Raw genomic sequence first — 18,830 nt, 5'->3', positions numbered from 1 at the left:
ATTTTCTTTTTGACAATCAAGGGCTCGCCTGTAATTTCAAGCACTGTATTTGTATTTTTTGAATGACAGCAAGCAGCATCAGCAGTCTGCAGACAATTCCCTGTCTGATTGTTACATTTTTTTTCTTTTTACTCTCTTATTCTTGTTCTCCTGCATGTCTCCAGTCCCCCAAATCTCTTGTTCACCTATTTCTTCCCTCACTACTTTATAAGGTGCGAGCATTTCTACTGCTCAGCAGACAAACATGTTTAGAGTTTGATCTTAAAGGAACATAGGTCTTTTCTAACAAAGATTTGAGTTCTGGGGCCACACAGCTGTGGCAAGCATGGACTTCTGTGGGGATAGCAGCTTGGATCCAGATGGAGTCCAGCTGTGTCAGTCTGTTGATGCATCCAAGGTAGAAAGTCCTTAGCCAAGCTCGTTAGTTCAGGTGCWGCATTGGACTAATGCTGCCAGTGTTTGGGTATGAGCTGGCTTAGATCAGCCTGTGTGGCTTTCTCCTGCACTCTTAGTTGTTGAGTCACTGCTGGTAGAATGAGCGGAGGTCTGTCCACACATCTTGGTATAGTGGCAGTCTAGCAAGTGTTTGAGGCAAAAGCTGGTCATGCAAATCCAGAACTGAGATCCTTATACCATCCTCTCAGCTGGTAACTGAGCTTTGTTAATGCTTCTGTTTTCCAAGTCCTCTGGGCAGCCCCTGATTGTGTTGGTAGCTCCCTTGGACCGTCTTTTTATCACTGAGCTGCACGTGCATACTCTAGCCTATGACTGTAAATGAATCCAAAAACTAGGAAATGTGGTATTTTCTCTAAGGGCTCAATCGRTCAGCTGATTATAGATTGTACAATGAAAGGCAAAGCAAAAAAGTGGAAATCTCTTTCTTACAGAAGTGAAGAGGATCTGGAATAAATAGGGGAAAGTAAAAAAAAAAGGAGGCTGTTATAGGCAAGCTATTAAAGTACAATTGTGGGTTTGCGGATGCGTGGCAGTAGTACATTTACGGCATGGCAGCACTAATGTGATTGTCTGCGTTTTTGAGKTCTATAGAAGGAAAAGCAGGACAATCGAGAAGGGAAAACATCTTGGAGGACGGAAGAAGATTAACGAGAAAGAATCATAAAAGCCTTTGATTTTCTCATTATTCTTGTTAATTTTATGTGCTTTATTGTCCTTCAGTTCTGCAAACCTTCACTGAAATGCAACTTTAAAATAGTTGCATATAAATGGCACACTGTTCCTAACCTTCCCACTCAAAACTACTCAAAACCTACAAGGCCATATAAAAATGCCAAGTTAGTTAAGCTGATTTTATTACCAGGGGAGAGATGGTGGTTTGACCCATGAACTCTATCTCCTTAGGATTCTTTATTCATAAARGTAGTTTCCCCAAAAATAACAGCACACATGATAATGAAAACTCACACACACGCATCTGGAAGCTGCTGCAAATGTGAAGCAGAGATAACAAAAGGGGCTGAGAGGAGAAGAAATAAAGACTTTTACAGAAATCTTATTTCATCTCATGCTTGCTTCTAAGTTAGGGGTGATTTGGCTGCCTCAAGCAATGTAACCTCCAAAAATGTTTCCAGAAATCAGATAGCAAAGACAAAACACACCTATGGGTACCACTCCATAGCATCTCACTGTTTAGGGCCAATTATTTTCTTTTGGAAAAACTGTCAGGTAATTTGTAACCGTAAGTGTGTATGTTATCTTAGAAGGTGTCTTTGTTTTATATTTTGTTTTACTAGTTAATAGTACTGTAGGACTTTTTAAGAGTCTCTGTAAATTTACTTTTAGGAACATATTCCTATTAATCAAAATCATCTGCTGGGCTTACAGGCTGTTTTCTTTGCAGATTTGTTTTTGGAAGCTTAACCAGTGTAATTCCAGGCATGATTTTGGCCCCAGTGCTTTAGAATTTGGGCCTGCAAAGGGACTTATATAGCTCTTTGTGAGGAAGAATTTACGCTGCCAATACATAATGCTCTGCCAGAATTAGACCCTGATTTTGAAAACCACTTCTATTATTTAAGCTTCTGCTTAACTTTAAGCATATGCATAAAATACATTGACATGAATGTTAAATGATTAAGTTCTTTATCAATTAAGGTCTCTAGAACACTGTGTTTCCTTAGGGTGCAGGGAGGCTCTGAATATGTGGACCAAAGTGTGTTGATAGAGCCAGTGTCAAGGGGGCAGATTGCTGTTTGGAGAGCATGTGCTGTGCATTGTGTAGATCTCCCTCCTCCAGCTCCTTGTGCCCTCAACTTCTCTTTGTGGAGAAGGAATGCAAAGAGGGGAGAGACGAAGGAGGGAGGGAGCTGGCTGGGTATGTAGAAGAATTTTTAAAAATTTTTTTAATTCCAAGAGAAGCTATATCTCAGAGAAGAGATTTTAGATTTTGTAAGGGAACAAAAAGCATAACCAGAGCAGAACTAAAGTAATCACAGAAACTGATGTTTGGAGATTAAAGTCGCAGACCAAACTGTTAGTTTGAAATGGAGATATTTCAGTGTGGAAGAGCAAATGTAAGAGCAATAAATGCTATAATTATTTTATGCTGTACACCATGCTGTCAAATAAAAACAGAAAAATGAAGGATATTTTCTGGTTCCAACTGCTGACTCCACTTCTTTTGGAATCAACCAAAAATATAATTTGTTGATATATAACAGACTATGTGTGATAGCAGCAGGGTTTTAAAAGTGACTTTTTTTTTTTTTTTTTTTTTTTTTCCAGGAACAGGAGTAAAAAAAGCAAATCGAGCTCCGAGTTAAATCTTTCTAAAGTTTTAACATTTTAGAAGAAGATGCATATAAGAAAACTGAAGGGGAAAAATTGTAAATAGCTGGACATGAAGAAAGCTGCAGTGTAGGCAAGAAGGATGTAAAATCAGACTGACCAAAGCATTCCAGATGACATTCTAGCAAAGGCTGTAAAATAAGAAGGAAAAGTGGTCATGTTTGTCCAAGGGAAGTTCTGATATCTATAAAACTTATTCCATCCTGAACTGGTATAAAAAGMGGAAATATTAAATGTTTTATTTTGGGGAAAAATCAGTTTCTTTAAAAGAAGTTTTCAATTTCATAGTTATGGAGAACTCTGCAGAGGAGGTTAATGCTGAGGGAAAGGGCAGTCCCTCCACAGAGCCACATTGACCTTATCCCCTGGTAGAAGGAATAGCAAGGCCATCATTCGTGTCACATTAAAATTAAAGTTTGCCCATATTGCTAAAAAGCCTTTAGCTGGCTCTGTCCAACCCTAATATGCTAGCTGAAGAAGTGATATTAACTACGTAAGTGACCAAGATTTAGCTTTTGTGCCTACCATGTGTGTCTGCAAGTGTGTTGGATGCATAATCTGTCATTACAGCCAACAGGGAAGAGTTGGACAACTGTTTAACTGGCTATATGTAGAYGATTGTTCTAAGTATAGAAAAACTGCTGTCTAAATGTTGCGTAGATACCCACTGACTATAAGACAAATCCGAATAATGTCCATGTTAGGTTAACATCAACCCAACCTTCTCCTCAGTGGATACTAATAATTAGGTGATATCAATATTACCTAGGATGTCCTTCAAATTACTATACATAATGCATTATATATACTTTAGAACTCTAGAACTGCATAAAGTAAAAACAGTAGATGTTTCTTTGGTTAGCCCTAGGGTTGCCCAACAAACATTTCAGCCTGTAATTTTAGTGGGTTCACTCATTAAAACGATTTATTAAAAAAGCTCATGAAATGTGAGTTTGTGTAGTTCATCTGAAGTCTCATGCATTTATGTTGATGAACTGATTTCATCTGGAGACAAAAAAGAATTAAGAACGGACTTCTGAATCTGAGCAGAATATGACAGCCAAGTAATATTATATTTATCCTTGAACCATGTCCTAGTTCTCTTCTTTTTATTTTTATATCATTTTGAAAATGCAGTGACTTGTCTATAATGTGTCTCTTTATGGAATTATGTCTGCTTARGGTGAGAGGTTTCTTTATGCTATAATCTATGAAGAATATCAATATATTACAATTTCTCATCTAATATAATTACGTGTGTTTTGGAGAAACAAGATAAATCATTTTTTGCTTCTATAGCAGTGGTTTTTYTATCTGTGATACAGCCTATTCTCTGCAATCATCATGTTAAAATAATGGTAAGAGATACAGAGAGCTGCTGTATCTGAAGCTCCACAGAGATCTTGGTGGAAGTGCAACTGTAATTTTTGATTGTCTCATTTAATGAACAAGTAGCAACATCTTGTCGCCCAGATTCAGATCTCCTGTGAACAACATCTGGTGTTCTTTAAAAGTCTATTGTAAAGACCATTATTCAGTCTTTTATATATTAATGACTGTGAGTGCCTTCATTTTTCTGAAACCACAAAGCTATACATTTTTGCCTGATGACACTGCCATTTGCTGTATTGCTGCTAATCCTGCCATGGTTACTAGAGTAATGTGATATAACAGTGTTGAAATGAATTATCAGAAACGAAGTGCCTGTAAAACCAAGTGTATGGAAATTGCCTTCTTCCCAGTCCAACATTAGCACAGCAGCTTTCTATGAGGGAAGCTCCAGGCCACTTGCTTTTTAACAAATTGCTCTGAAATAAGAGTTGAAAGCAGTTTAAAGCTGTATTGTGCCCCACACATGACGATGCTGCATAAGGAATAAAAGCTTTTTGCTATGATAGCACAACTATCTGATTTCATATGGTTCGGGTACCGAATATCTCACAGCTTTTGCTGGACACCAATGAAGCACTTTGTCAAAGAAGGCTATGGGGATGCTGTATTTTTAAGTCTTTTTTTTTTTTTTTTTAATGTGTTTTTATGAATATATATGAAGCACAGACTTAGAATATAAGAAATTTGTTCTTTGGTCATTTTGAAATGTGTGATACCAAAGTTGTGTGGCTGTGGAAAAACTTAGGCATAATGGGCTGGGATTTTACTTACATGGTGCCTACTTTAAATTACAGACTGTGAGATCCTGTGTGGGTTTATTGCTCTGTTCTGCAGTTCTGTTGTTTTCCTACAAAACTGAGCAGCCCCCGGGGACTACATTTCGTGTTGTCACCTAGTGCGCTGACAGGTTTAAGAAAATGTTTGGCATAGCTTTTCATTTGTAAAATATCCTGATAGATGTAAGTGTATCTCATTCAAGCTGTTCAACATTTAAATGTGTAATTAAATATAATCACTACCCATATTAAAGCTGCCCGTTTATGAATGTGCATTCTTTTTATAACTATCTAGAAACTTTTGTCTTTTTCTCGTCAGTCACTCTTTGTTCTTCTAGCAATTCCTGCTGCAGTAGTAACCGCACAAGCCAAAAGTATTTTCTTCTTTAGATCCAAAACAGAATATCCTAATCATCATATGAAAGGAGAGAGTCCTTCATATTTTGAGTCTTATCTATTCAAACTTATCTACTCTATCTACTCAAACTTGATATTATTAACATGAGGAGCAGGAACAAGGGGATTGTCAGTGAAAACATGAGGGCTGATTATATCCCCATTAAGCATATTTGGTTGGGTCTGTTTCTGAAAGGTACGTACTTGATTTGCCCTCAGTTACAGTCTTTTTGTTAACTGTTTTGTGTAAGTATTTCTCTGATTTTTTTCTCTGAAGAACAAAAGCATTTAGCATAATAAAATGGGAGAAAATTAATGGAAAGGATGGATTTTCTCCCACTGTCGTATTAATAATGAGAATAGATGTTCCCCCTCAACTTTCAAATGATCAGATCAGTGGTAAAAGAAAGACTAAAGAGACTTTTTAGAATGTTCTATTTCATCATACTCCCGTGAAAAAGAGTGATGAAATAAGAAAGGATGAACCCTGGTTCAGGACCAAAAACGATGGATGGCCTATCCAGGAGATAGGAGATGCATTTGGCTCCTATCTGTATCTGCCTATTGCAAAATTAAACCTAAATGCAGCTGATTCCACTCAACACAATAAACTGAGAGGGAGCAGGTTCAGTAGCAAATGGTTCCAATGTTTCCTGACTCCAGCCCTGTCTCTAAGGAAGGTTGCTTCAGTGAGGGAAGAGGCTCCAATGGACAAGAGCTGAATCTGTGTAGATTACCACTCCATAACCTTTCAGCAATTCCTGGGTGTATATGAGATGTCCTGAGGCCCATCTTAGACTAGACAGATTTTGAGTTAYTGCCATATTAAGTCAACAATTCTTAATAGGCCACAACATCTAACACTAGGACAATTTCCGTTCTTTGCCTTCCTTCTCCKTTCTTAGCACTCTAGCTGGGCTAAGGTTAGAAGAGGAGGCAGGTTTTTCCTGCCACCATTATTCTCAGCTGGACCCCATGCAACTATTGTTTCAGAGCCTTTGTGCAACACCTGTTGCTGTCTGCTCTCAGARTACAGATAATCCAATAAACACATTATTAGACATAGTTTTTTACACTGAGAAAACTATCATGTTTGTACTAAAGGGAAAACAGAAAAGCAAATGTGAAGTGGCTTGTCCAAGTCATATATTATAGCAACAGGACAGAGGGGAATAAGATCTTAACTTCATGCTCTCCACACAAGTTCTATCAGCCGGACTGTATGACAGCAGCCGCACTGGATGAACTTAAACCAGCAATGCTTCATCTTAGTTTAGGGAATCTTGGCTAACATCAAACTAAAATTTTGGCTCTCACCTGAAATTTTGCCTTTTAAAACTATCTAAACACAGTGCTACTTGAAAGAAAAGATAGTACATGGCTCTTGATTGGGTTACACACCAATGGAGCTAGAAAGCCACCAACTAAGACTTCACCTCAGTCTGTTACTCGTGAAACCCGTGGCACTTATAAGTCCGGCTGCAGAAAAGCTAGCTGGTTGCTGACGCATTTCAGTGGAAGGATGCTGACATCTAGTGGTACTGCTCYTTGTACAGTCCTGCGCATGACATCTGAAAGCATCTTGGCAATATTTTATTTTACATAGTCAACACAGTTGCTTTTTGACAGCTTTAGCATTCTCTTTATGTGGTGCCGGCTATTCACAAAACACACTCGCTCTGAATATCTCAGATGTAATTACTCCATTCATTACCCTACTGAAAAACAGAAATTGTCATAAAGAAGCAAATGCCTGCAAATAACGTGCTATCACAAAACGCTTCATAAATATTGTGACAACAGCTTAGAATTCTCTTTCTCTAAACTTATAACTTAAGTTCATGAGTCTCTTTTTTTTTCAGAATTAGATGGTGGATCTTATTTCAGTAGAGATTTAGCTCTGCGGAGTTTTTTATACTTCCTAGTAAAGAAAAGGGTTAAGAAAATTAGTATTGTCTGCCTGCCTAACTCAGAGACAGGTGGAAGTAAGTAAGATGAGGCACACTTGTCTCTCACTGCAAGTYAATAAAGTGAGGTCTGCTAGGTTATTAAGCTGTTGGAAATGTTGCTTAAAGAGAAGTTTGGACAATAACAGATAAAAGATAGAGGTATGAAGAGAACACCACATAAGATCTATAACAGGAAATTAACCAATGTCCAGCTTTGTTCTTTATGATGGAGCTCAAATGTCTGAATTAATGATCTGCTGGAGCAGTCCCTGAGATGGTTTTGATCTGGGCCAGCCAGACTCTTCTGTGCCTTTACTGGCAAGGGCATGAGCAGGGGACAGTGCCAGTGCAGGGGACAGCAGGGGACTTGCAATAAGTAATGGGTTCCTGAAACGCTGGTTTGGGAGCTGAGACAGTTTCGTAGCATTGAGGTGTGCTGTTTCATACAGCTGGAGTGATTCAGTGCTTTGTTTGTACAGATAAGGTCTCTGTGTTATTCTGGTAATGTGAGATAAATCAGTGACACCAAACTCAACATTGATAAGAGCTTATAATATTTATGATGAAGCTAGAAAGCAAATAACAATAAAGCAGAATTCCTGGAAATCTTCAGTAGACACCGACTCTCTCATACCACAAAAAAAAAGTCCTCCTTGGCTTTACCTTTAGCCCAATACCAAATTCCAAGTCAGTTTGGTATTAGATGTAAATCACAGTATATGCCATTCTATTGTCCAGTTTTCTGGTTATGACTATACTACATTACTTACAGGCTGGAGGTATGGGCTGAGAGGAAGCCCTGGAAGGTTCTGGAACCGGAGGCCACCAAGGTGCCACCAGACATTCAGAAATTGAGGGATCAGGGCTCGTTTGGCTTGGAGAAGATCAGCAAAGATCCTAAGGCTATCTTCAGCTACCTAATGGGGGGAAGACCTAAGAGAATAGAACCAGACTTTTTTTGGAAGAGGACAATGGAACGCTGAGGGGGAAAAGGCACAAAAGGCACAAGCTGGAGCTTGGGAAATTCTGACTAGATAAAGAAAAATGTTTTTGCCATGAGGGTGGTCAAACACTGACAGGGACCCAATGACGCAGTGCAAAAGGAGGCCATGCCAGAAGTCAGCTCTTAAGATTTATGTTGAAGAAAAAAGAAAATCTTTAAGTATATGCTATTTTTCTTTTTAGAAATACAGTCTTAACAAGTATTTGACTGTGAGTCAGTTGTGAGTCATAGTCAGGTCACCTATTTATCTTAGAGTCATTCACTAGACTTAATCATCAGGGATAAATATCAGCTGACTTTCATATATAAAAAATGTTAAATACATTTAGGGAAGACAGTCTAAGTATTTTTGGTTGTCGACACTTGAGAATCTAAGCAATAAAGGTTTCTCTGCTATTTAGAAGATGCAGGGKTTTTTTTATTATTATTATTACTAAATAATACTAAATTAAACTGCTCTCCAACCTCAAGTTATTCAAATGAGCTAAACATTGCTTCAAGAGGGAAATATTTTGGTTGGATTCTACTTGYGCATTTTTTCACTGTGGAAAAAATAAAACATATCATATTCAGAGAGAAACTAAATCTGGTGCTGCATTTAGAAATCCAAATGGAAGTCAGGATTGCCTGCTCTGATCCTGTGGCACTGTTCCATTTTGTACTGTAGCTGCCCTCATTGTACTGTAGCTGCTCTTCATTGAGGACACTGTGTCCTTCAGATCTGTAGCTTCCTTTGGTTTGTAAAAGTCACTTCAGGATGATCTGCATTGCTTTTTGGTTATTTAGAATAGATATGTAAGTTGGAAAATATAACAAACATTATGTGGTGACAATACTTTTTTAAAAAATAAGCCCTACTCATAAGCCCTTTGCCAAAAACAGCTSTATGAGTTAGTTATGGGACCTAAGACAAGATTTCCAAGACTCTAGAGAGCACTCAGGCAGTCAGCGGCAGGTATGGATTCCAATTAAACTGCATGAAAAGGTTTGGTGTCCTCARTACTAGAAGGGAAGAGGCAGTAAGCGGAATGCCTGCTGTTTTTCAAATACCACTTTCATGACACCTATTATAAACAAGCATAAACACTTGTTATCTCAGTAATGTCATATTAATATTGTTTTGTTTTCTTAAACACTTGTATCCTTCAACCAGTGAAGGTTAAAGTTTTCCTTCACTTTATGCAAGTGAGACAAATTTTCCTTACACTGGTCTGAAAGGGCACATATGGGATGTTCACGGGTTAGATTTGCTCCCAAAAGCATGGGCAATGTGTGAGGTATTCCTCTGTAATTGTTCTAATAGCACTGAAACACTATATAAAACAGGCTAAGAAGCCTGCTTCTCCCTAAGGATTTCTGAGATTTTTAGCTAATGGGCACTGATGCAGTGAAGCTAAGCTTTGTCAAACCAAGTCTTCAAGATAAGCTTTTATCTTTACAGCCCTCTGAAACTAGAGTGGTCTTAAATGTCATCACCATTCTCAGCTGCTCTGCAGTAATGCTATTGAAAAAGACAGAAGGTAGAATTTTACTGTGCATCTTTGGAATTCCCAGTTGGAAGGTTCTTTACTTTAAAACAATGCAAGGAGCTTTCATTTAAATCCACGTGGACTCTCAGATCTCACATGAGACACAGAAAGTAGTCCAACCCTCAAGTTTATTCTTTTCACATTTTTTCTCAATTATGGTCTGAAGAAGTTATTGTCTGAAACTTTTTCCCGCCATTCCCTTAGCCTTCTAACAAAGGCACTTTGATTTTGCCGAAAATGGTGTGGAGGGGGAAAGGAAGATGGGAGAAGAGCTTTGATACATAGACAAAAATAGAGAATTTTAGCCCAAATGGAATTTGTCTGAGAATCTGCAATAAAATAGCAGTTGAATCATAACAAAGACTGAATTCTAACTGATGCTGCCTGGAACCTTATATAGCATTTTCATTTTGGCGCATGCATACTAGAAAACAGTCATATGCTTCTTATATTCCTATAAAGGCAGCTGGAAAATCTTTTAGGAAGCATGTTTTGACCATGGATTTCCATTAGTAAAGGTGATGATAACTTCTCCCTTCTGCATGTAGATATGGTATGGRTTGCTTCAAATTATCATGTGGCAGCTGTCATTGTTAAACAGAATCTATTTTAAAATAATCCTAGGACATAGAACAAGTCATAAAATGACAAACATCTGTCAACAATGCAGACTGTGTCTATTACTGTCTACAGTGTACAGTGTCTACAGTCTGAGGAGTTTTAAATGGAAATTACAGTCTTGCTGATGTTACCTAAGCTAGCAAAGGCTGAACATAAAACAATAAATCTGTAAATACAGAAAACCCAACCAGAGAAAGAGGGAAGAAGTTGACACCTCCTTTTTTTCCCCTCCTTTTTTGGGTTTAGCGGCAGTATAATATAAATTAGAAACAGTACTGTTACTGTCAGTACACCAGGAAAATACTTTCTCAACTCAAGTATTAAGATGGTTAACAGCCAAACCTTTTGAATAAAGCAGGGGAATAAAATCAGTCCTTTGATCTTTCATATGTTTCACAACTTGTGTTAAGTCTCTGCACTCAACTGATTGAAGGTTTAAAAAAAAATCCTTAAAATCCTTAAAAAAAATGTTCACAGTGTTGTAAAGCTGTGAGGAAGGCAACTGTCATTTGAGCAAATGAAAGTATGTGGTAAAGTACTAGTAATTCTGGTGCAATACAGCTTCCTTGTATGAAATAATAGGTAAAGTCTGATCATATATCACTGTGACAAGTGCAAAACTGGAGGAAATGCAAGAAAGGTCTGTGAGGATGATCAAGGAAATAGAGAGCTGTCTGTGTTGGAAGAGGTTGTTTAGATTCCATAATGAGGGTTGACAGGTGATATGACTGGTCTCCATCAATATTTTAGAAGGCAAACACTGGAGAGGGGAAAATAAAACTATTTAAAGGTAATGGATGATGTTTGCACAAGGACAACACAGTATAAATTGACCATGAATACATTTATGCATGAAATGGGAAGAACATTTTGAACCACCAAACTGAAACAGGAGTTGCACGAGCAAAAGCCTAAGAATTGTAGTGTTGATTCTACATATAAGCGTCTGCACGTTCATAGTGTGGCTGTCTGTAACTACAGGGAGTAGATTTAATAACTTTATCTTGAACACATATGGTCAGTGTCCTTTTGGAGACAAGGAAAAAAAATTCAAATGCAGATGGAAATTTTGATATATGGGATCAGGAAGATGAGGGAGGGTGTTCCCTATAAGATCTGTCATTTAATCTAAGGTTCTTGTCCCTTCTGATTTAAGTGCGCTTCCCAAAGGAAGAGTCAAATTTCATTTACATTCCTATGGAGAGAGAAGTCTGAAACTCCTCAGAGGATCTTATGCCTATAAGAAAAAGAAGACTTAAAAAAAAAAAAAAAAGAGGACTCAAAATCCTCAGTCTTATACTTGTTAAACAAGGGAGTAGTTAGATTGTGTACTTACATAAAACTTGGTGAAGGGAGTAGTTAGATTAAAATTAAGGAAGTGGTTAGATTAAAAATTAAAAAAAAAAATCGAGAGTAGATACCCTTAAATGCCTGATAGTTAACTAACTTGCAAATTTGATATTTTAATGTCAGCCATAAATACACTGTTATTCTTAATGGAAGTAAAGCTTTTGTTCACTTTTTGATGAAGACTATCTTCTTACCTAAATAAAACAATAGTTTTAAGATACATATTATTTAAAAATTTAAATCCTAAACCCTCTATGCCACTCTGTTACATATTCTGAAAATCCTCCCCAAAACAACTGCAGTGCTGACCTGCCATTAAGTGGAAAACTAGGCTAAATCTAATGAAAGGGAGTAGATTATCTGTGATATAAATGCCTTCTATACTAGTTCCACTCATAATTCCTCTGCTCTCAATCAGTTTAAATGCTTCAGACAGTTCAGGAAATGTAGAAATTCCACAGAAATAGAAGAAAAAAAAACTCTTCCCAAAATACTAGGAGGGATCATGTAAAGAAAAATAATAATAATAAAAAGAATAGTACACTTTATCTGACCCTCAAAGAGCAACAGCCTCAGCTTTTCCACCTATCTCAAGAAAAGGGGGAACTGTATTAATTCTACTTAAAGTGTCAGCATGCCTATTTTAGCTTATTTCCAGTTTCATAATCAACTGTCATAATAAATCATATTTTAATATAGTTGAATKCTTTTCATTAAAGCCAGCTTCAAAAACTAAGCAGTTTCTGCCTGTTACTTCAGTATATRCTTTGTGCTATGGGTAACTTTAGCCAGTAAAAATATATTTTTTATAGTAAACAGACCAGATCAATCTTTACTTTCATGTATGCAGAGAAAAAGAGACTAATTTCAGTTTCATTTGTCCTGCACTGAATCATATATTCATGCTTATATTTCTTGTCTTATATTTCTGCTATAGTTCTTAGTCTTCCTAAAATTTTGTCCTCAGTAAAATTTCTGTGGTTCAGTGTCTGTTTTCAAATGGTTTACAAGAGTCTCATTTTTATTTGAGAAAGATCTCTGTGATTTAGAGTGAATGACATTTCAATGCTTAGGGTCCTAATTATCACCTGAGGGTGACTATGTATAAAACTGAAAACCTTCTTCCCGAGTGCAGGAGGGCAAAGCTGCATTCTGTGTGCACTGTGATTGCGCCACTGCAACATGAGGAGCACCTCTTGAAGTAGAGACTAAAAAAGGAGAACAGTAACCAGTTAAGTCACTGGCTGGTTAAAGATGGGTGTGGAGGTGGGTGTTGGGCCACGAGGGTCGTATTTTGCCTCTCTTGCTCTGTTACATTAATTTGATGCTGATGAGAAGCAAATTGGTGGCGCAGCTCAGGGAAAAAATGGCGGACGGGCCGCTGTGCATTTCGGGAACTGTAGTTCCCGCCCCCTGAGGGCGGGGAAGGCGCGGACTGCGCATGCGCGCGACCCGTGCGGCGGCGCCTAGACGGCGCAGCCGCTCCGGCGGCGTGACGCGCAGGAAGGAGCCGCCCCYTTTTTTTCCCAGCTGCGCGCTGATCCTCTCAGGAGCCCCGCGATTGGAGGACTGCCTCACCCACGTGACTTTCAGCCACCAATCATATTTCCGAGTGGCCGAGGCTGTGCCCTTCCGCTGCCTCGCGGTGCYGCGAAATGGCGGCTCCCAGGGGGTGGCGGTTGGCGCGGCAGGGCCGCTGCTGGCTCTCGCAGGCCGAGTTCTCCGCCGCCCCCACGCCCCCGGACTCGCTCTACCCGCCCATCGTGGCCTCCGCCACGGCGAAGAGCAAGGCGGCCAAGCGGCGGCGCCTGGAGCACTTCTACCAGCGCGTGCACGAGGCGGCCTCCATCGAGGAGAAGCTGCGGCTCTACGGGCTGCTCCAGCGGCCCAAGTACATGATTTACCCGCAGACTTTCGCCATCAACGCTGACCGCTGGTATCAGAGCTTCACCAAGACCGTCTTCGTGCCGGGGCTGCCCCCGCGCGCGGCGCCGGAGCCCGCRGGAGCCCCGGAGCCCGCAGGGGCGGTGACGGGGGCGGCAGTCCCGGAGCCCGCAGGGGCAGCGGTGGCGCCGCAGCCCGCGGCGGAGGAGGCCCCGGACGTGGACCTGGGCGAGCTGCGCTCGCTCGCCTGCGACGCGCTCCTGCAGGAGAGCTTCTACCAGAACAAGAAGCGGCCGTTCCTCTACCGCGACCAGGACCACACGCCCGGGCCCTTCCTCACGCAGCTCGTTTCGTTGCTTGCTGCCTCCCTCTGCCGCCGCAACCCGTTGCTGGCTGCCTCCTCCCTCGGTGCGGAGCTGGGGCAGGAGAGGAGAGGGGTCCTGGGTGGCGGGGGGCTGCTCTGTGAACCCTGCAGTGCCACTGGTGGAGCTGGSTGGTGCCAAATATCACTAGCACTTTCCGTTGCTCCCACTTTGTAAAACGTGTTGGATGCAGAAATGCTTTGATCAGTTTTACTGCATCAACAGAGCAGCAATTGGGACGTTTTTATACACAGATGGATGACCACTGCTCCCCCTTTCTCTTTCAGACTTGAATCCCGAGGTTAACTACTACTGGCACCATGGTGAGGAAGTTATTGCTCATGGACACCGAAAAGGTAGAGTCGATCCTGTGCGGTTTCAGATAGATGATCACCCACGCCTCCAGATCCGTGTACCAAAACAACTTCCAGAGGTGTGGATATTTTCAGTTGCAAGTTAATTGCTGTTGGTTTTTTTCTTTTTGGCAGCAGTAATGTTTCTKACCAAGGCTGAAATTTGAGTAATACTTGTCACAAGATAGGAACTGGTTATTGATTTTGTTGTTGTTTAAGCTATGGATAGGTATACACGGGAAAGACTTGTATATTTTGTTTTCTAAGAAAAATGATATATTATAATGCTTTTTGCCAAGAAACATGTGACTTACTGTTTTCCTCCCCCCCCCCCCGTTTTCCTTTTCCATGTTCTTCAAGATTGTACCTCTAGAGGCTGATCTTGGGAATGTTCCTGTTATTGATCACAAACCATCTAAGCTGCCCTTATTCAAGAAGCAATATGAAAACAAGGTATTTATAGGTAAGAGCTTTGAATCTTTAAAACTAATACAAAGCYCTAGCCTTGATCCTTCCATTAACAATGAAAGTGTGTGTGTGTACGTATTGAAGATAGCTAACTACTTAACTGAGGCCAATCTATTGGGAGAGTGGTTGTTCATCTATAAAATGAAATCATAGTAATCATAAATACTGAGTTTAAATATGATTTTTTTATTTAATGCTTCTTTGTTTTTTATCGAAAATATGAGGGTTTTCAAGCTTTAACCTTTCTTTCACATCTTGCTTCTCTAATACGTACTTTGCAGAGTGTATTCTGAGTGCATTAATGAATTCCATGAGAGTGTTTTGAGTGGGATGGCTTTTAACTATTGAGAAACTTTAGGTTTATGGTAGTAAGGAACAACAGAAACAGATGAGTTGAATGGTGTCTCTCTGCGGCTTCCAAATACACTATTCTGTCTGAGAAAAATCCAAGGCCTACTTCTCAGTAGAATACTTGAGGTTTTGAACTTGCATCTTGTGCAATGGGGAGCATCCTTCTCCTGTGCGTGTAATACACTTTGTTATCAGATTCATTTCAAGGACTTGGGTTGGATACAAAACCAGCAGGAAACTGTCAGAATTTTAACAAAGTCTTTCAAAAAAAGTCATTTCAGTATCTTAACTCTTAGGAGGGTTTTGAGCTTGAGCAAGCTCTGCAGTCTCACCCAAGAATGGAAAGGCTTTAGCACTTTGAACCTATATTGTAGCTCTGTAGATTTTATTGTGGTATGGTCTCTGGTAGTAAAGACTTGTTTGTGTGTATAATGCAGAGTGTTTACTGAATTATCTTTTTTCTTTGGGATGGGGGCACAGGATCAAAGGTGGCAGATCCATGCTGTTATGGGCACACGCAGTTTCATCTTTTTCCTGATAAGCTAAAAAGGCAAAGGTTCTTGAATGTAAATCTTGAAGATCAAATTGAAGTTACTTATCGAGCTAATGGTATCGCAAGTCTCTTTGCCTGGACAGCAGCACAAGCAATGTATCAAGGTGAGACAGGCAATTTATAAAATTCTTTCTGATGGTGAAAGCAAATTGTCGTATTCTATAGCCTTTTTATCTTTTAATGCCTCTGTGTCTTTTGAAGACCATCCTTTAAGTAGGGTTACTACAGTGATTTTTATTCTTTCAGTATGCTAATGGGTGCTTGTCTTTTTATATCACCTTTGTTAGCCTCTGTGAGGAATACTTGTGTTCTTCAGGCAGGATTTTTTCCCCCTACTAAAAGGTTGCTGTGTTTCGTTCYGGTTTTCTTTATTTCAGAATCTGGGTTTAGATGTGTGTGCTAGTAGGAGTTCTGAGTCCTAAATAACCAGTGTTACTTCTTATTTTGTAGGATTCTGGAGTGAAGCAGATGTGACCCGTCCTTTTGTATCACAGGCAGTAGTGACTGATGGAAAATACTTTGCCTTCTTTTGTTACCAGTTAAATACATTAGCATTAACTGTGGAAACTATTCGAAATAACCCTCGGAAGAATATCTGTTGGGGTACAGAGAGCAAGCCATTATATGATGTTGTGGAGGATGGTGAGGTGAAAGGCTTTAATGATGAAATTCTGCTTCAGTTGGTTCAGTTTCTGTTAAACAGACCAAAAGAGCTGTAAGTCATAAAGCAATACAGTTTTCCTGTAGATGTGCCTGAACTTCATTGTGATTCCATGAAGTATGGCTTAGTGTGCGCCTTGTTCCTAATCAAATATTTATTTAGGGAACTACATTCGTATATTATGATCTTCAGGCCTTATTTCTTAACATTAAATGTATCATATTGTACATCGAAAAATAAATATCTAGAATACCTCTGTCTCCTGTGCAGTTATTAGAATTGTATTGCATTAATTGAAATTTTGTAGTCTTCAAAAGAGTGTGAAAATGCTGAGGGCTGTAGACTCAGGTTTCTGTGAATGTCTCCTTTCAGCAGAACTGTAGTTGCCTATGGAGCTGTTCCAGCAAAATGTGAACTTATGATTATCTGATCACTTTATTAGTGGGCTACTGTCTTGGCTTACAAGACAAATGAACAATTTCRGTTTGTCTGCAAAGAAGTAAGCTGTCAAAAAACTTTGAAAAGAAAGCAAGTTGAGAATTAAAAAAAATTTCACTCATTAATGGTTGGGCATTTAATTATGCAGTTTAKAAAGTATTTATGGTTTTATTGAGCAGTAGAATGAAACAGTGATCCTCACTTCTAGAGTTTGTTATGAGCCTGTATACAAGTTTTAGTACTGTTGTGTCCATGAACCATGGAACAGCCTCAAATTTAATTGGAGTCTCTGTGAATGAAACTTATGTAGCGTTTTTAGCTGCATGGGTTTTTTTTGAGAAATTTGACTTGAACTTGCTGCTTCTAGTATGTGAATGCTGATGTACTTTTACATGCTTATATACAAAGGTAGGTGCTATTTCTTATAAGTYGTTGGACTTGAACTTTCCATCTCCCAGCAGAGACAAGCCAGCTATAATATGTTGGCTGTAATATGTTGGCAAAACAAGATATGTATTGACCTTGATATGTGTTTTTTAAAACTGTAGACATAGGGATATTTGGCTTTGCTGGTATTTGGATATTTTATGGCTATTTTTAGTAAAGAAATTAAATCTCCAACCATGATCGACATCTCTAATGCATTGATAAGATAGAAGTGCAATGATTGTTCAGGAACAGTTACTTTTCAGTAAAGGTTATTTGAACTTTAGGTAATTAAACATATCTAGTATTTTGTAGTCCCATAAACTGCATACATACCTTTTGGGAAGCTTTTAGTCCAGTTTATTTTGATAAAATTGAGTCTGTGGCTCTTTCTAAAATAGTTGCTGGTAAATACTTCAACCTGAGCAGCTAGAAGCCTGCTTGCAGCAGGAAGTAGAATTCCTGAACTATTTACTTAAAGAAGAGGCAGTTAAGGTGACTTGTTTGAATTGGCACTTTGGGATGTAATGAATGAACAGGAGCTACCAATATCTCCACTAGCAGAGGGCAGTTTATAACACGCTTAACAGAATGGAAAGAATCTTTAAGCACTTATTGCCTTTACAATACTTGAATTTGAATACTGTCTTTACTTACTGAATACTTGAATGTTGTCTTTACTATACTTGAATATAGTTCTGATTACAGCTGATCTTTGGTTTGAAAACACTTGTGTGTTTGAAGCAGGGAAGAATAGGAACTGCTGGGTGGGCTCACTTATTATAGGGAATGACCTAGCTGAAAAGTGAATGATTTGTAATACTCAAATTCATTCCTTCAGTTTGTCTGCAGAAAGTTCATACCGGTTTAGAAATGGAAATGTTCCTTCTGGTATGCATGTAAACTTAAATTTTCTGTGATTCAGCCTGTCTGCCCTCAGGTTTCATTTTCCATTCTGTTCCTTTATGTAGTTTTATTCATGATGAAAATACTCTGGACACATAACCTTTTAGCAAAACTCAGTGTTGGAGTGAGGGGGGAAAGGCTCTGTGAGGTGGCTGAAGGGTATCTCATGATTGGAAAAATGCTCAATTCTGCCTTCTGCAGTTGAGCTCTCGAAAGAGGAATACCTTGAAAAAGCAGTGGGTGGCAGTGTTTGACCTCTGCTGAGGGGWAAAAAGTGGATTTTGTTCTTTAGCTTTGTCACTGACTAGCAAAGGTGAGATGAATTGTAATGCATGCAGTTTTTTCCAGCAAACTCTACGATTGGAGTCATCTGAGACTGTTTAAGGATGCAATACAATGTTAAAGCTAAAATAAATTTATTTTTCTTAAAGATTTGTGTGCTCTTTAAGATTTTTTTCTTGAAGTCTATTAAATGCTTAAAAGTTAAAGTTGCAACATGCCTATTGTTAAATTTTATTCAGCAGAAACTTCCACTGATTCTGCTGCTTTCAGTCTCATGGGAATAGTGTTCTCTTGCCTTCTGCTTGAAGTTTGCTGTCTAACACAA

General features: G+C 39.1%; 1 protein-coding gene across 1 annotated transcript; it reads left to right on the top strand.

The window, feature by feature from the left end:
* Positions 1–13,476: 13,476 nt before the first annotated feature.
* MRPS30 (mitochondrial ribosomal protein S30) lies at positions 13,477–18,010 on the top strand. Its single transcript, XM_026038157.1, has 5 exons — positions 13,477–14,113; positions 14,355–14,500; positions 14,781–14,883; positions 15,720–15,896; positions 16,243–18,010. Exons 1-5 carry the CDS (start codon positions 13,477–13,479, stop codon positions 16,509–16,511), a joined length of 1,332 nt encoding a protein of 443 aa, XP_025893942.1. The 3' UTR covers positions 16,512–18,010.
* Positions 18,011–18,830: the final 820 nt, after the last annotated feature.

This window comes from Nothoprocta perdicaria, unplaced genomic scaffold, assembly GCF_003342845.1.
Source record: "Nothoprocta perdicaria isolate Ctin4 unplaced genomic scaffold, notPer1 scaffold_1, whole genome shotgun sequence".
NCBI classification, from domain to species: domain Eukaryota; kingdom Metazoa; phylum Chordata; class Aves; order Tinamiformes; family Tinamidae; genus Nothoprocta; species Nothoprocta perdicaria.
The sequence above is the reverse complement of the archived record's forward strand: the minus strand, read 5'-3'. Positions and strand labels throughout refer to the sequence as shown.